Source organism: Bufo bufo, chromosome 1, assembly GCF_905171765.1.
Source record: "Bufo bufo chromosome 1, aBufBuf1.1, whole genome shotgun sequence".
NCBI classification, from domain to species: domain Eukaryota; kingdom Metazoa; phylum Chordata; class Amphibia; order Anura; family Bufonidae; genus Bufo; species Bufo bufo.
This window is the reverse complement of record NC_053389.1, coordinates 553615487-553634697: the sequence shown is the minus strand read 5'-3', so window position 1 is coordinate 553634697 and position 19211 is coordinate 553615487. Positions and strand designations below refer to the sequence as shown.

At 44.7% G+C, this 19211-nt stretch overlaps 1 protein-coding gene across 4 annotated transcripts in view; it reads left to right on the top strand.

The window, feature by feature from the left end:
- COG5 (component of oligomeric golgi complex 5) overlaps positions 1-19211 on the top strand; it is a 413671-nt gene that overhangs the window by 272407 nt on the left and 122053 nt on the right. For 2 of the 4 annotated variants that reach the window (XM_040412840.1, XM_040412831.1), the window contains exons 11-14: positions 2866-2947; positions 4516-4720; positions 8465-8515; positions 10481-10642. In XM_040412840.1, the coding sequence (XP_040268774.1) occupies positions 2866-2947; positions 4516-4720; positions 8465-8515; positions 10481-10642 (500 nt within the window). The remainder of the gene's footprint in view (positions 1-2865; positions 2948-4515; positions 4721-8464; positions 8516-10480; positions 10643-19211) is intronic. The other 2 variants (XM_040412854.1, XM_040412847.1) reach the window with 1 other exon arrangement.

Sequence of the window (19211 nt, the reverse complement as noted above, 5' to 3'; positions counted from 1 at the left end):
TGGGAATTTATATAGTTTATTCTTTGAACCATTTCCTATGGATATGTCTATGGTTAGTTATATGCTATTTTATGGTAATGCACTTGTTTTTTCCATGTTCCCTACCCTGAGATCTATGACTTATTTCCTTTGTTTGCAATGCTCCACCCTTCTTCTGGAGTACAGCACTTCCTGTATCATGGATGCAGCTAACAGGCCACATGTAACGGGGACACATGTATTCTTCATGGTAGGCTAAAGAAAGTATCATCTCTTGACAGCATAATACTGAGATCCATTCATTCTGCTGTATCCTGTTGTCTGATGTACAGAATAAAGCAACTTTGTGGATTAACACGGTATTGGTGAGTTCAACTATCTGCTGAGGATTGTCCGCAGTGATTATATCTGCTTATGCAGGCCAGACATAGAAGTCTTACAAGGGATAGATCGCTATCACAACAATCAGAGTCATAATACTGTGTACATGCCTTTAGGCAGATCAGACTGGACAGGCTTCTTTCATGTGGCAAGATTGAAGGTGGTAGACATATTCAAGTACCTAGGTGTCCATATCACTAAGTGACATTCCTGGGTCCTGTCGCTCAATATTTACCCTTTAATTGAACACATACGGAACAAATTTCAAAGCTAGAAATCATTGCCTATTTCTGTAGCAGGACACATTAATTTAATTAAAATTATTATACTCCCCAAGGCTTTGTACGTCTTACAACACTCAGAAGTGCATATACCCAAATCAGTATTCAAAGAAATGGATTCCCTGACTAGGGTCTTCATTTGGGGCAGGTCTTGGGCTAAACTAAGCCTAGATACACTACGGCGCCTAAAATCAGAGAGCGGTATGGCGCTTCCGGATTATTTTATATACTACCTAGCGGGCCAGTTGTGGCTCATTCATAGCTGGTATACAGCTGCCCACCTCGGAAGTATTTTTTTAAACATTATCTAAACTGATGCCGTTACACAGGTTGGCACAAATAATCTGGAAAGAGGCCAAATCAATGTCCCAATTTGCGGATGTTGTTTCGGATATACCCCTATGGGACAATCAATGCCACAGGTACAGGTGGTTATGGGGGCTGACAGATGGAAATCGGCAGGGGTTAAAACTCTTGACCAGGGAGTGCTAATGATGTTCTTGACTCTCTCACAAAAATATGACATCCCCCGAACCCATTTCTTTTCGTATCTACAATTTAGATCTGCCATACAAAGCAAGCGCCTGATCCCTAATACCACTACCATCTCTAAGTACCCACTTATTGGAGTCGTTAAAACCCAGATTCCTAGTGGACTAGTCTCAGCAATATACTCACTTTTGATACATGTGAAAGCCAGTGCCACCCCCCTCACAGTAATAGACAAGTGGAAAATACAGATACCCACACTTACAGAGGAATCAATAGTGGATTTATTGGAATCACATTTACAAGTATTACCAGCAGTCAATAATAAAATAATTCAGCTGTACATCATTCATCAGACAGATCTCACACCAGTCAGGTTATATAGAATGGGCAGATCACCATCCACGGCATGTCCATGTTGTGGGGAACTGGAAGGGGATTTCTGACACATGATGTGGAGATGCAGCCCAATTGCTGCCTTCTGGAGAGAGGTGACAGTCTTTCTTTCCACTTTATTGCCAGTCCAGGTGGTACGCACTCCTGAAGATTGCCTTCTAGGAATATTGAGTGAAGATAGTTGGGACCACTATATGACAATATTTTTGAGGGAATCGTTGTTCATTGCACACAAGTGTATTGCTCTGAGATGGTATAGCCCCAATACACCGACATTAAGCATGTGGAAATCACAGATAAATTTTGATTTTACCATATATTGTGTTGATATTTTAACACTGAAATAAACCTCAGAAATTTTGACAAGGTTTGGGGCCTTTGGTGTGGGTCACCCCACACTCTGTACTCAACTTCGAGAATGTGCCTAGCCCCACATCTGTTCATAGCTCCTCTGCTCAGTCTGTTTAATGGGGCCATCTACGTGTAATTTGTACTGCTATTTCTAACATTGTGATAAAATATTTGCAACAGTGCAATAGTTAGAGAAAATGTAATTGTGGATTCTATACTTCTGATTGTATTCTGGTCTGTAATATGGAGTGTAAGATATCACTGCTGTTTCTCTCCTGTTAATAAAAGAGTAAAAAAAAAAAAAGAGGAGTAAAAAAGTTCTCAGGGGCCTGAGTAGTTTTTACTCCAGGTGCTCGGACTGCCGGTGGTGCACGTAAATTCATAAATTAGGCTAATCCTCCGGCAGTGCAGAGGGGGAATAAAGATTGCCATAAAAAGCCAGTCTTTGTAAATGACACCCGTAATGTACACCTGATAAAATCTATTATAGGGTACACGGCGGTACCAATACACCTTGCATCCGGGGGTTTTGCTGGTGCTGAAACAAGAACAAGTTCGCTGTGATGGAACAAAAAGAATAACCACATAAACAGGGGATGGTAAATGTCACACACATCCCACTGCTGACCCCTGGGCCTGCCCACTCCTCCTACGCAGCCCAGCATTGGAATGTGTGGACTGCAGGGGAAACTTCTGCGTCTGGGGCATGTGCCCCGCCCCCCACTCCTCCCTTGCTGCATCCCTGTACAAGCTGTCTTGAGTAAAAATATCCTGTAATTTTGAATATACAATTTTAATCAGACCTATGTGTCTCCATGGTTAAAGACTACAAACAAGCCCTGTGTGATCTGGATCATCACATAACATTAGTCGCAAGCGCATACACAGACATAAAGGGGGAAATTCAGTTTTAACAAGGATACAGTGGGAGTTTGGAACATTTTTAGCTGTCTTTTTAATGTCTCTATTATTTGTATGTATTTTTTAGGATGGTCAGTCCGATATTCTGTACACGTTCTGGAATTCTGTTACACAGATACTTTCATCTCATTTTGAGAAGGCAACAACCTGTAAGTTTAATTTTTTGAACATTTTTATTCCATCTAAGTTTGAGAAAATATTTAGTACCCAGTTTTAAGTTTAGCTTTATTATTTTATTGATAAAATGAAAGATACTCCTAGACAGTACAAGCTGTTATAACCAACCCTCATCTTACATGTATCTAGTAAGTGTAATAGAATAGTATTTATTCTATAGCATGTTCACATTAGCAATGAATACCGTATTTTTAGCTCTATAAAGCGCACCTGACCATAAGACACACCAAGTTTTAGAGGAAGAAAATAAGAAAAAGTATATATTTTTCATCAGACCTCAAATCATAACCCCTATCTTAATCAGACCTGACCTCAGATCAGACCCCCAATTCTTATCATACCTAAGATCAGACTTAGTCTTCACCAGAACCCCAATCTTCATCAGACCTCAGATCTCAGATTTTCAGTCTAAGTCAGACCTCAGATCAAACCCTCAGTTCAGACAGAAAATAAAAAAACTTATCTCTTCTGCTCTAGACGGCACCACCACACGGGAGATTCAGCAAGCTCCTCCTTCTGCGTTGCACAGCGTCAGTTCATATTACGCACTTGCGCTCACTACGTCCTGATGCTGTACGCTGTTAAGACACAGCACATTGTTGCACCCGGAAGAAGACCAAAGAGCAATGAGTAATATAAGAACTAAGAGTGCTACACTCACCGCTCCTTGGTCCTTCTGTACTAATGAGTGCTTCCATAATGAAAGTGCTCATTATTATTCTCTTTGTAAGACTCACTGCCATTTTTCTCCCACATTTGGGGTAAGAAGTGTGTCTTAATTAAACGGTAGATATGGTAGTTACCACACATTTTTATAAAGTTACATGTACATTTTTCTATACACAGTGGTATATAGGTATTGTAGGTTTGTCCTATTGATCCAGGGACATTGCTGTGGTTGAGGTCATAGTTCGAACAGTTTGACAAAGTGTGCTGCACAAATCCCATCCCTAAACCTGATTAACAATATAACCTTATTTCATGGATGTGTGTACTGTATGTACTCAGTGCTAGAAAATGATTGGTTCACTAAATTGAAAGGAATGTAATTTTCCTATACAGTGGAAAAATCTGTGCTCATTTTAGGCCATAATGAATGAATTTCCTACCATAGATTTCACCCACTGTGTTGTAGAGGGTGAAGTTTTCTGCAAAATTCACATGTAAAACTGCTACTCGATTCCACATATTTTCATTTATATTACAGATTTTGACCACAGGGTTTTATTCTCACCAGTAGTAATGTGTTAAGAATAGTTTGAAGTCTGGTCATATACATAATGGAGTGATGACATGGCTTTTTCGTTATATACTGTTGAGCTCCAAATACTCTGTATTAAAGGGAGTCTGTCGCAAGGACATTCACTGTTATACCAGGTACAATGCCCTTTAAAGCTAGCTTAACTACAGTAAATGTAATGATACCTTTTACTTGGTGATCCGCTACTTCATTCTAAAGAGTTTTTATTGTAAACCTTTTACCAATACCACTCTCCCTTATTCACTTTTACATTGCCCACATTTTTGTTCTGTCTCATAGTTTCCACCTTCCTGAAGCAGGCTTTTGAAGGAGAATATCCTAAACTACTTAGACTGTACAATGACTTGTGGAAACGTCTCCAGCAATACAGTCAGAACTTACAAGGTTCCTTTACAAGTAGTGGCAACTCTGATTTTGTCCCAGAGTTACAGCAAATTGAAGATGACACACGAGATGTTTTCACAATGAAGAAACTAGATCAGGAGTGAGTACGCATATGCCGAGTAGAATCCATTTAAAGAGGACCTTTCACCGATTCTTACCCTATGAACTAACTATAGAGACATGTAGAGCGGCGCCCGGGGATCTCACTGCACTTACTATTATCCCCGGGCGCCGCTCCGTTCTCCCGTTATGCCCTCCGGTATCTCCGCTCACTAAGTTATGGTAGGCGGAGATTCCAGTCCCTAAGTTATGGTAGGCGGAGTCTGCCCTTGTTCTGCTCTAGCGCTGGCCAATCGCAGAGCAGAGCTCACAGCCTGGGAGGTTATTTTCTCCCAGGCTGTGAGCTCTGCAATGCGATTGGCCAGCGCTACAGAAGAACAAGGGCAGACTCCGCCTACCATAACTTAGGGAACGGAGATACCGGAGGGCATAGCAAGAGAACGGAGCGGCGCCCGGGGATAATAGTAAGTGCAGTGAGATCCCCGGGCGCCGCTCTCCATGTCTGTATAGTTAGTTCATAGTGTAATAATCGGTGAAAGGTCCTCTTTAAGTCTATTCATTGCTATTAAAGGGAACCTGTCACCGGGATTTTGGGTATAGAGCTGAGGACATGGGCTGCTAGATGGCCGCTAGCACATCCGCAATACCCAGTACCCATAGCTCTGTGTGCTTTTATTGTGTAAAAAAACTATTTGATCCATATGCAAATTACCCTGAGATGAGTCAGAGCTTGAAAATATGACTCTTCTCTGGTCAGACAAGTAAGATGTGACTCTTTTATGTTAATTTGCATAAAAGGTGGGAAGAACAAAAATGCATAATACTTATTGAATTCGTCTGCAAATGAAATTAAAAGTGTAATTTATATGTTTAGGGTAACACAATGAACATTTAGAAACGCTCAGTGAGGGTAGCATAGTAGAGGTGGCAGGTTCCCTTTAAGTCAGACAGTTCACATTAAAGTCAACTATAATATAATAATAATTTTGTCAATGCAAGTCCAACAGCTCTTCTGTGTAATCGCTTGTTTCACATCCTTCACTCGGGTAGGCATACACATGTTTTTTTATTAGTATTACATTGCTTTTGTTGGTTATGATTTCAATTATGTACTTTACTTGCAGTGCCTTGAAATACAGGGTGGGCCATTTATATGGATACACCTTAATAAAATGGGAATGGTTGGTGATATTAACTTCTTGTTTGTGGCACATTAGTATATGTGAGGGGGGAAACTTTTCAAGATGGGTGGTGACCATGGCGGCCATTTTGAAGTCGGCCATTTTGAATCCAACTTTTGTTTTTTCAATAGGAAGAGGGTCATGTGACACATCAAACTTATTGGGAATTTCACACGAAAAACAATGGTGTGCTTGGTTTTAGCGTAACTTTATTCTTTCATGAGTTATTTACAAGTTTCTGACCACTTATAAAATGTGTTCAATGTGCTGCCCATTGGGTTGGATTGTCAATGCAACCCTCTTCTCCCACTCTTCACACACTGATAGCAACACCGCAGGAGAAATGCTAGCACAGGCTTCCAGTATCCGTAGTTTCAGGTGCTGCACCATTGATGGTATGGTGTGGTATATGGGGTACAAAGATAGTGGGGCCATTCTTCATCAATGGAAACCTCAAGGCCACTGGATATGCGAAATTGCTACATGATGATGTGTTTCCCTCTTTATGCACTGAAGCTGGCACGTTCCCTGAGTTTTTCCAGCAAGATGGTGCACCACCACATTATGGGTGTCAGGTCCAAGCATTCCTAGATGAACAGTTTCCTGGAAAGTGGATTAGTTGTCGTGGGCCAGTTGAATGGCCCCCAAGGTCTCCCGATCTGACCCCCTTAGACTTTTATCTTTGGGGTCATCTGAAGGCAATTGTCTATGCTGTGAAGATACGAGATGTGCAGCACCTGAAACTACGGATACTGGAAGCCTGTGCTAGCATTTCTCCTGCGGTGTTGCTATCAGTGTGTGAAGAGTGGGAGAAGAGGGTTGCATTGACAATCCAACACAATGGGCAGCACATTGAACACATTTTATAAGTGGTTAGAAACTTGGAAATAACTCATGAAAGAATAAAGTTGCCTTAAAACCAAGCACACCATTGTTTTTCTTGTGAAATTCCCAATATTTTTGATGTGTCACATGACCCTCTTCCTATTGAAAAAACAAAAGTTGGATTCAAAATGGCCGCCATGGTCACCACCCATCTTGAAAAGTTTCCCCCCCTCACATATACTAATGTGCCACAAACAGGAAGTTAATATCACCAACCATTCCCATTTTATTAAGGTGTATCCATATAAATGGCCCACCCTGTAGTATTCATATCCCTTGAATTTTTCCACATTGTTTCTAGTTACACCCACAAACTTATATGTATCTTATTGGTATTTTATGTGATAGACCAACCCAAAGCAGCAAGTGTGTGTGAAGTAAAAAGAAAATGATACATGGTTTTCATTATTTTTAATAGATAAAAATCTGAAAAGTGTGGTGTGCATTTGTATTCAGCCCTCTGTATTCTGATACCCCATAAATAAAATCTATTGTGACCAACTGCCTTCAGAAGTCACCTGGATAGAGTCCACCTGTGTGTAATTTATTCTCAGTATAACGACAGCTGTCCTGTGAAGGCTTCAGAGGTTTGTTAGTGAACATTGGTGATCAAACAGCATCTTGAAAACCAAAGAACACACCAGACAGGTCAGGGAAAAAGTTGTGAAGAAGTATAAAGCAGGGTTAGGTTATAAAAAAAAATGTCCCATGCCCTGAACATCTCACAAAGCACTGTTCAATCCATCATCCGATAATGGAAGGAGTATGGCACAATTTCAAACCCACCAAGACATGGCCGTCCACTTAAACTGACAGCCCAGGCAAGGAGAGCACTAATTAGGGAAGCAGCCAAGAGACCCATGGTCCCTCTCGAGGAGCTTCAGAGATCCACAGGAGCTCAGGTGGGAGAATCTGTTCACAGGACAACTATTAGTTGTGTACTCCACAAATCTTGCCTTTTTTGAAGAGTGGCAAAAAGAAAGCCATTTTTGAAAGCAAGCCATAAGAAGTCCTGTTGCAGTTTGCCACAAGCCATGTAGTGAGCACAACAAACATGTGGAAGAAGGTTGAGACCAAAGTCAAACTTTTTGAGCTTAATGCAAAACACTGTGTGGCGGAAAACTAAAACTGCACACCACCCTGAACACACCACTCCCACCGTGAAACATGTTGGTAGCAGCATCATGCTTTGAGGATGGTTTTCTTCAGTAGGGACAGGGAAGCTGGTCAAAGTTGATGGGAACATAGATGGAGCTAAATACAGGCACTCCCTGAGAAAAAACCTGGTACAGGCTTCAAAAGACTTGAGACTAGGGAGGAGGTTCACCTTCCAACAGGACAACGACCCTAAACATACAGCCAGAGCTACAATGGAATTGTTTAGATCAAAGGATATCCATGTGTTAGAATGCCCTAGTCAAAGTCCAGACCTAAATCCCATTGAGAATCTGTGGCAAGACTTGAAAATTGCTGTTCACATGCGCTTTCCATCTAATCTGACTGAGCTTGAGCTACTTAAGAAAGAAGAATGGGCAAAAATTTCAGCCTCTAGCAAAGCTGGTAGATACATACCCCAAAAGAGTAGCTGTAATTGCAGCAAAAGGTGGTCCTACAAAGTATTGACTTGGGGGCTGAATACAAATGCACACCACACTTTCCAGATTTGTATTTATTAAAAATTTTGAAAAGCATGTATCATTTTCTTTTTCACTTCACAGATACTTGCAACTTTGTGTTGGTCTATCACATAAAATCCCCAAAACATACATGTAAGTTTGTTTGTGTAATGTGAAAAACTTTGGAAAAGTTCAAGGGGTATGATTATTTTTTTAATTTTTGTCTTTTTATCTCAATGGGTTCAGTGGACCTGCTGAAAGTTATCTTGTGTGTATGATCATGTTTGAAGTTAGTTAGGTTGACGAGTTCTAGTGTCAAATGAATTAATGTTTCAATTATGTGTGCTAGTAAAGAATAAAAATGTAGCATCTTCGTCACTTAAAGGGATTCTTTCACCTCCAAATTTGGTTTAAAAATAAACATACCACCATGTAGGGTTGGTTCCCCAAAAATTACCATACCTTTCCTGTGAAAATCCTGAGAAATGCTTTATTTGAAGTTTTTATGCAAATAAGGTTTCAGTACACCTTGGATTGTCCTGCTCCATTTTGTGCGTCTTCAATCCACCTAAAACACTAGCCAAGACTCTCCTTCATGTTCAATGGACAGTTCCTCAGATTTCAGAGCTGGATGATGCAGGGTAAGGGTACTTTCACACTAGCGGCAAGGCTCCAGCAGGCTGTTCTGGTGGGTGAACAGCCTGTCGGATCCGTGCTGCCCCTAGTGCACGCGTGCACTACCGCCCCGGCCCCATTGACATGTTTGCTGTGCTGCCGCCGGAACTCTGGCTCGCCCCCATTATAGTCAATCGGGCTGGAGCGGTATTCCGGGGGCACGCGTGCACTACCGGCAGCACGGATCCAACAGGCTGTTCACCCGCCGGAACAGCCTGCCGGAGTTCCTTGCCGCTAGTGTGAAACTAGCTTAAGCCAGGTGCACCAAACAGAGTGGCCCCATCCGCAGTACACTGATAACTTTATTTGCATAAAAATAAAAAGAAGCATTTCTCAGAATTTGAGGATCACATTTTCACGAGAAAAGTGTGGTTATGTTTTGGGGCACCTACCCAACATGGAGGAGATGAGTGAATTGATATATAGTTTTGTGGAAAAAGATTAGTAGAGCTTGTCCTTTTATTAATTTGGTAATTCTGGGCTTAGGAGTCCAGTGGGCAGTGTTATCAGTGACTGACAGATATCTCTGTATGAATGTATATACAGAGATAACAGCCAATCACTGAGTAGAAAAGCCCACCAGACTCTTAAGCCAGAATGAGTAGAGGTGTAAATGAATAAATGGCAAGTTATACAGAATCTTTTCCTACAACTATGTGCATCAGTCTGCTCTTCTCCTGTTCTATAACATGCAGCCTGTAGATATGCAGTGGTAAACTGCCATTATAATTAAATTTTGTTGTTATAAAGAATAATGCATAGAAGGCAATACTCGAGGAAGGTGTGGATACGGTCACAGAAAAGCTATTTTTAATGACCTTTTAACTTTTTTTTTTTTCTCAGCAGTTACCTACTAAATAAAATGTGAACTTCCCTTACTAGAAACCAATATAGACCTTTCTTGTACAGGGCACCTATTTGTTTAGATACCACATAATGTACCGTATTTTTCGCTTTATAAGACGCACCCGATGATAAGACGCACCCCAGGTTTAAGAGGAGGAAAATAAGAAAAAAATATTTTTCATCAGACCTCATATCAGATCATCAGATCAGACCCCAATAAATATCAGACCTCAGATCAGCCCACATTGTCAGACCCCCATCAGACCTCAGATCAGCCCTCAATGTTAGACCCCATCAGACCTCAGATCAGACTAAAATAAAAAGGAAGACCAGGAAGGGTAAGTACTACAAGCGCTTGCGGCACTTCGCTCCCATCTCCCGTCACCTAATTCATACTAGTGAGAGCTTCCATAATGGAAGTGCTCACTAGTATTCGGTTTATAAGACGCACGTCCATTTCCCCCCCACTAATGGGGGGGAAAAAAGTGTGTCTTATAAAGCGAAACATACGGTATATGTGGAGAAATAGTGTAAACTGTGTCCTTGAAAGATGAGATACAGTTATTTGTTGAATAATTTTATTTCTTTTTTCTTTAGTCCAGAGAAAATGCTGAAAGACTCCCTGCAACCCTACGAAGCTGCCTACTTGTCTAAATCCTTGTCTAGGCTCTTTGATCCCATCAATCTGGTCTTCCCACCGGGAGGTCGAAACTCTCCTTCAGCTGATGAACTTGAGAGCATAATCAAAACTGTAGTAAGGTGTGTGGTACTGTGTATAGGGAGTATGCATCGATGTTTTCTCAAGGCTGTTTGTATGGCTAAATATGCATATTAAAATTAAGATGTCAATTTATATGCAGAATTGCTGATAATTTTTAGCATCTTTTATTATCTCTTCCATTTTCAAACTGTAATGTTTTCTTGACTGTCACAACCACTGTGCAGATAAGTTACAGCCCATGATATCATCCATGGTGTTTATTGAACATGGATCATTTTCCATCCGTTTCAGTACATTTGTTCCATTTGTATGTAAAGTGCATTCTAAGTGTGTGTGACCTTACACCAGCATCTAATGTAGTATCTCAATCATTCCATCCAGCCATGATCATTTAGCTTGGTATGTACAGTCAGGTCCATAAATATTGGGACATCGACACAATTCTAACATTTTTGGCTCTGTACACCACCACAATGGATTTGAAATGAAATGAACAATATGTGCTTTAACTGCAGACTGTCAGCTTTAATTTGAGGGTATTAACATCCAAATCAGGTGTAGGAATTACAACAGTTTGCATATGTGGCTCCCACTTGTTGAGGGACCAAAAGTAATGGGACAATTGACTTCTCATCTGTTCCATGGCCAGGTGTGTGTTATTACCTCATTATCCCAATTACAATAAGCAGATAAAAGGTCCAAAGTTCATTTCAAGTGTGCTATTTGCATTTGGAATCTGTTGCTGTCAACTCTCAAGATGAGATCCAAAGAGCTGTCTCTATCAGTGAAGCAAGCCATCATTAGGCTGAAAAAACAAAACAAACCCATCAGAGAGATAGCAAAAACATTAGGCGTGGCCAAAACAACTGTTTGGAACATTCTTAAAAAGAAGGAACGCACCGGTGAGCTCAGCAACACCAAAAGACCCGGAAGACCACGGAAAACAACTGTGGTGGATGACGGAAGAATTCTTTCCCTGGTGAAGAAAACACCATTCACAGCAGTTGGCCAGATCAAGAATCTACCACGAGGTCGGTGTATGTGTGTCAAAGTCAAAAATTAAGAGAAGACTTCACCAGAGTGAATACAGAGGGTTCACCACAAGATGTAAACCATTGGTGAGCCTCAAAAACAGGAAGGCCAGATAAGAGTTTGCGAAATGACATCTAAAAAAGCCTTCACAGTTCTGGAACAACATCCTATGGACAGGTGAGACCAAGATCAACTTGTACCAGAGTGATGGGAAGAGAAGAGTATGGAGAAGAAAAGGAACTGCTCATGATCCTAAGCATACCACCTCATCAGTGAAGCATGGTGGTGGTAGTGTCGTGGGCATGTATGGCTGCCAATGGAACTGGTTCTCTTGTATTTATTGATGATGTGACTGCTGATAAAAGCAGCAGGATGAATTCTGAAGTGTTTCGGGCAATATTATCTGCTCATATTCAGCCAAATGAATCAGAACTCATTGGACAGCTCTTCCCAGTGCAGATGGACAATGACCCAAAGCATACTGCAAAAGCAACCAAAGAGTTTTTTAAGGGAAAGAAGTGGAATGTTATGCAATGGCCAAGTCAATCACCTGACCTGAATCCGATTGAGCATGCATTTCACTTGCTGAAGACAAAACTGAAGGGAAAATGCCCCAAGAACAAGCAGGAACTGAAGACAGTTGCAGTAGAGGCCTGGCAGAGCATCACCAGGGATGAAACCCAGCGTCTGGTGATGTCTATGCGTTCCAGACTTCAGGCTATAATTGACTGCAAAGGATTTGCAACCAAGTATTAAAAATTGAAAGTTTGATCTATGAATATTATTATTATTATTATTATTATTATTATGTCCCATTACTTTTGATCCCTTAACAAGTGGGAGGCACATATGCAAACTGTTGTAATTCCTGCACCGTTCACCTGATTTGGATGTAAATACCCTCAAATTAAAGCTAACAGTCTGCAGTTAAAGAACATCTTGTTCATTTAATTTCAAATCCATTGTGGTCGTGTATAGAGCCAAAAATGTGAGAATTGTGTTGATGTCCCAATATTTATAGACCTGACTGTAACTCAAAATATACAGTCCTTTTCTTGTCAGGTTGGAGATAATGCATATTTTTTTTTTCTAGCTCCATTACTATTACTGTTTTGTAAATACTTGCACAGACAGCAGTTCTAGCTGAGATATGCAGTAAACAGGGTTTTTGAAGATTCTACAGTTACACCAACATAGCTTTTTTTGTCCATATAAATACCCAAAATGTTCATCCACGTTGCAAATTGAAGTCTGATTTGGTCGTAAAGTGACTTAGGAGATCATTCAGGAGATGAGAGATGGAGTCTGGATACCGAGCCATATAAATTTATAATTATTTTTTATATTATATATTACTTATACATTTTATTCTTTTAGAAGCCATACAGGCCCCTAAAGTTCTGGCCTTCCTGATGTGCTGTTTACTGCAGTGCCTACAGAATCCATACACTGCAGCTATGTATGCAGTGTTTGGATTCTGACTTCTACAATAATCTCTCCAGCGAGCGCTGTACTGGCAGGAGCACACATCGCTGCTCCTGCCTGAGCTCTGCTCAGAACATTGGACACTCTGCACCGATGAGCATTGCCAGGTTATAGCGTAGGGAATTGAGGACAGGAAGGAGAAGCGATCTGCTATGCAGTGCTCTTACCTGTTCTCGCTACACTAAAGCCTGGCATAGCATATTGATGCAGGGTATCCTGCACCGATTTTCTATGGCAGAGCTTTCAGTGGTGCACAGGCAGGAGCAGCTATGTGTGCGTCAGAATCTGGGTATCTCATACATGGCTGTGGTGAATGGATTCTGTAGGGTTCAGGAAGGCCTTAATTTTGGAGGCCTGTTTGGCTACTAAAACTATTATGGTATTTATACCAGATTATAGAAATTGGCTTAAAGATTAAGCTACACAAAATACACGCAATTAAATATTTAAAAAATGATCTAAAGGTGTCCAAATGTCACGGAACCATGAACCAGACGTACAACAAGAGATAAGTGAAAATAAGAAGGCTTTATTGAAAATAAAGCTGTAAAGCAAAAGTCCAAACGAATGGTGAAACCGAAGCAGAGTCTTTGAGAGGCCAGAGATCAGGAACCAGAAGGGTAGTCAGACGAAGCCAGGATCAGGAACCAGCAGGGTAGTCAGACGAAGCCAGGATCAGGAACCAGCAGGGTAGTAAGACGAAGCCAGGATCAGGAACCAGAAGCAGCAGCAGTCTTAGAAGCATGTGAACACAGGAGGACCAAGCAAGGAACTGAAGCCACAGACCTCCTATATATATGAGCTAGGCATCCAGCTCCTCCCAGTGGGAAGGAGGAGCCGCAGGGTGGAAGGCTACAAGAAACCCAGAAACCAAGATGGCCGCCAGCACATGTCAAACGAAGGAGAACAGCAAGAAGGTAAGACCATGACAGTACCTCCCCCTCAAGGGCCCCTCCTCCGCGGAGCAAAAAACGGTTTCTGAGGGAAGCGTGCGTGGAAAGCTCGGAGCAAGGCAGGAGCATGGACATCTGCGGAGGAAACCCAGGAACGCTCCTCTGGACCATAACCACGCCAATGGACCAAAAACTGCACCCGACCGCGGACCAGGCGTGAGTCCAGGATATTGCTCACCTCATACTCCTCATGATTGCCCACTCGGACCGGACGAGGCCGAGGAACCGAGGAAGTGAAACGATTACACACCAGTGGCTTCAACAGGGAGACATGAAACACGTTAGAGATCCGCATGCCAGGAGGAAGCGCAAGGGCATAGGCTACCGGGTTTACCCTGCGAAGCACTCGGAAGGGACCAACAAAGCGAGGCGCCAGCTTGGGAGTGGGCACTCGAAGGTTGAGGTTGCGGGTGGACAACCATACACGGTCTCCGACCTGGTAGGAAGGAGCAGGCGCTCGTCTGCGATCAGCCTGGAGTCTCTGGCGCTGCGCAGAGGCCTCAAGGGACTTCTGGATCTGTACCCAAGAAGCACGTAGGACGGAAAGGTGATCCTCCACAGCCGGAATATCCTGGGGAGAGAATACCTCCGGTAACACGGCAGGTTGGAACCCATAATTGGCCATGAAGGGAGACGTCCCAGAGGAAGAGTTCACCGCCGTGTTCCTGGCAAACTCAGCCCAAGGCAGAAGGTCAACCCAATTGTTTTGGTGATCGGAGACATAGCAACGAAGGAATTGCTCCAAGGCCTGATTGGATCGTTCTGCGGCCCCATTGGACTGAGGGTGGTAGGCCGAGGAGAAGGAGAGATGAATCCCCAACTGGGAGCAAAAGGCGCGCCAGAACCTGGACACAAACTGACTCCCCCGATCCGACACAATCTCCTTGGGCAAACCGTGCAACTGGAAGACCTCCCTGGCAAAAATCGTGGCCAACTCTTGTGCAGAGGGTAACTTCTTGAGAGGAACACAGTGGCACATTTTGGAAAACCGATCCACAATCATGAGAATGACCGTATGGCCTCGGGATGCAGGGAGGTCCACAATGAAATCCATCCCCAGGTGTGACCATGGGCGCTCCCCGGTGGCTATGGGTTGCAGAAGGCCCAACGGAAGGTGCCGAGGGGACTTACTCTGGGCACAAACGGAGCATGCCGCTACATATGCGGCGATGTCGGAACGTAGGGAAGGCCACCAGAACAGACGTGAAACAGCCCAGGACAGCTGATTCTTTCCAGGATGCCCCGCGGTCTTGGAGTTATGGTAGGTTCGCAACAACCGAGTGCGCAACTCCTCAGGCACAAAACATCTGCCGTTGGGTCTCCCAGAGGGAGCACCAGATTGAGCCGCCAAAATCTGCTCACCCAGGGGAGAGGTCAGGCTGGTGCGAATGGCGGCCAGGATCTGATTCGGAGGTATGACCGAAGTCGGAATCGACTCCTCCCTGGACAGCTCGGAGTACTGCCGTGATAGGGCATCCGCCCTGATGTTCTTGGAACCGGGTAGGTAGGAGACCACGTAATTAAAACGTGACAAGAACAGAGCCCATCTGGCCTGACGTGGTGTCAATCTCTTGGCCTCAGAAAGGTAGGTCAGATTCTTATGGTCCGTCAGGATGAGAACCGGAACCACCGAACCCTCGAGCAAGTGCCTCCATTCTTTAAGGGCCTGCACGATGGCCAATAACTCCCTGTCACCAATCTGATAGTTGCACTCCGCGGAAGACAGTTTCCGGGAGTAAAACCCACAAGGAAGCAGAGGACCCTCTGGTGTTCTACGCTGAGACAGAAGGGCGCCTACTCCCGTCTCAGACGCGTCCACCTCGAGGACAAAGGGCAACCCAGGGTTGGGATGCGACAGAATCGGAGCCGACACAAAAGCGGACTTTAGGGCCTCAAAAGCTCGGATGGCCTCGAGCGGCCAGACCTGGGAATTACTGCCCTTCCTGGTCAGATCCGTGAGAGGCTTGGCCAGCATGGAAAAGTCCCTGATGAACTTCCGATAATAATTGGCGAAGCCCAAAAAGCGCTGCAGGGAACGAAGACCACTGGGCTGGGGCCACTGTAAGACAGCCGAAACCTTCTCAGGATCCATGGAGAACCCCTCAGCGGAAATGATGTAACCTAAGAAGGTTACCTGGGATCGGTGAAATTCGCATTTCTCAAGCTTACCGAACAGCTTGTTCTCTCGTAACCGTTGCAACACTCGTCTGACATCCAGAATGTGGGCCTCCATGGATTCAGAATATACCAAGATGTCATCCAAATAGACCACCACACACTGCTGCAACAGGTCACGGAAAACATCGTTGATGAATTCCTGAAAGACTGCGGGCGCATTGCACAACCCAAAGGGCATAACCAAGGATTCATAATGACCGGTCCTGGTGTTAAACGCGGTCTTCCACTCATCGCCCGCCTTGATCCTTATCAGGTTATATGCCGCCCTCAGGTCGAGTTTTGTAAAGACCGTGGCCCCTTTAAGGCGATCGAACAGCTCGGAAATCAAGGGTATCGGGTAAGCGTTCTTGATCGTGATGCGATTGAGACCCCTGTAATCGATGCAAGGCCTCAACTCACCGCCCTTCTTTTTCACAAAGAAAAATCCAGCCCCTGCCGGGGACGAGGATTTGCGAATGTGTCCGCGTGAAAGCGCCTCCCTCACGTACTCCTCCATGGCCTCATTCTCCGCTACCGACAGTGGATAGACTTTGCCACGAGGAGGAACGGCACCAGGTTGTAACTCTATGGCACAATCGTATGGGCGGTGCGGAGGTAGGGCAACCGCGCGCACCTTATCGAATACATCCCGGTACTCCTCGTATTCAGGAGGCAACAGAGAGTCCGAGGAAGTACACAGCAACTTGACAGACCCATGGATGCAACTAGCCCCACACTGCGGTGACCACGAGAGGATCTCGGCCGATCTCCAATCGAAAGTCGGATTATGCTTCTGGAGCCAGGGGTACCCCAAGACCACCGAGTAGTGTGGAGACGAAATAACCTGGAGGCAGACCGACTCTCTGTGAACGGCACCAATGGCTATCCCCACTGGAAGGGTCTCATGAGTCACGTGTGACGACAGAAGGGGTCTGCCGTCTATCGCCTCAAGAGCCAGTGGGGAACCTCGAGCCTGCAGAGGAATGGAATTGGCGGCAGCGAACACACTATCAATGAACAAACCACCAGCACCAGAGTCCACCAACGCCTGGGTCGTCACCGAGCCCCCGACCCAGGAGAGGACAACAGTGATCAGTGGTTTGTCAACACGGGAAACCGGGGACGAGGAGACTCCACCCAAGATCTGCCCCCGACAGGATCTCAGGTACGAGCGTTTCCCGGACGGTTCGGACATGCCAACCGAAAATGCCCACCGAGACCACAGTACATGCATCGACCCTCGCGTCTCCGGAGTACCCTCTCCCCCTTGGACAGCTGCCCCCAGCTGCATGGGTTCACCCCCAGACAAGTCATCCCCAGGAGGCGTGGGAGGAGAGGGAGGCACGGGTGGGACAGCAAACGTAGGCGCCAATCTGTTAGAAGACCTCCGCAGGCTCTCCTTAAAGGAAGGTCTCTCCCTGAGTCTGGTGTCAATCAAAATCAGGAAAGAAATAAGAGACTCGAGCTCCACTGGTAGGTCCTTAGCTGCAACCTCATCCTTCAAGGCATCCGAGAGACCATGAGAGAAAGCAGCGACCATAGCCTCATTATTCCAGCCCACCTCTGCTGCCAGGGTACGAAACTCAATGGCGTATTCAGCTACGGATCGTGAACCCTGTCTGATGGACATAAGGAGCTTCGCGGCAGAGGCAGCACGAGCCGCGGCACATCGAATACCTTCCGAAGAGAAGCAACAAAACCGGAAAACTCGGCAACCACCGGATTGTTGTTCTCCCATAAAGGGCTGGCCCAGGCCAAGGCCTTGTCCGAGAGCAGCGAGATCAAGAAGCCCACCTTTGATCTCTCAGTAGGAAAGGCATGTGGCAGCAACTCGAAATAAATGCCCACCTGGTTAAGGAAACCTCGGCACTGAGTTGGCTCTCCCCCAAAGCGCTGTGGAAGAGGGGCAGAACCGGTCATACCCCGAAACACCGCAGGCGCAACAACAGGTGTCGGGGTAGACTCTGGCGCAACAACCGGAGCGACAACCGACCCATCGGCAACGGGAGCGAAATGAGCCGTGCGTTCAAGCAGGGTTTGCAACGCCACAGCGAACCGACCCAACAGGTGATCCTGCTGATCAAGTCTGGCAACCAGCATGGGTAGCGAGGATGGCCCTGTACCGTCAGAACTCATGGCTTGGTCCTAATGTCACGGAACCATGAACCAGACGTACAACAAGAGATAAGTGAAAATAAGAAGGCTTTATTGAAAATAAAGCTGTAAAGCAAAAGTCCAAACGAATGGTGAAACCGAAGCAGAGTCTTTGAGAGGCCAGAGATCAGGAACCAGAAGGGTAGTCAGACGAAGCCAGGATCAGGAACCAGCAGGGTAGTCAGACGAAGCCAGGATCAGGAACCAGCAGGGTAGTCAGACGAAGCCAGGATCAGGAACCAGCAGGGTAGTCAGACGAAGCCAGGATCAGGAACCAGAAGCAGCAGTCTTAGAAGCATGTGAACACAGGAGGACCAAGCAAGGAACTGAAGCCACAGACCTCCTATATATATGAGCTAGGCATCCAGCTCCTCCCAGTGGGAAGGAGGAGCCGCAGGGTGGAAGGCTACAAGAAACCCAGAAACCAAGATGGCTGCCAGCACATGTCAAACGAAGGAGAACAGCAAGAAGGTAAGACCATGACACCAATAGCTTTTAAGACATTACTTGGCACCATTATGCCACTTATTCTTATATGATCTCCTTTGAGATTAAATCCTTTGTTATTGCTCGTTGGTAAGAAGACCTCAGTCTGCAGCTGATGTTCTTTCCATAGCTGTGTCCTTTTTGACCTAATGGGGCTGAGATATGTCTGCATGTATTCTCCATGTATTACTACGCTGGCACTCACTATTAGGCCGTGCATGCATGTATTCTCCATGTATTACTACGCTGGCACGCACTATTGGGCCGTGCAGTGGCTGTATGAATTTGTGCCAAGAGAACTATTCACGATATTTATCTTGCAACTATTCTAGTAATCCAT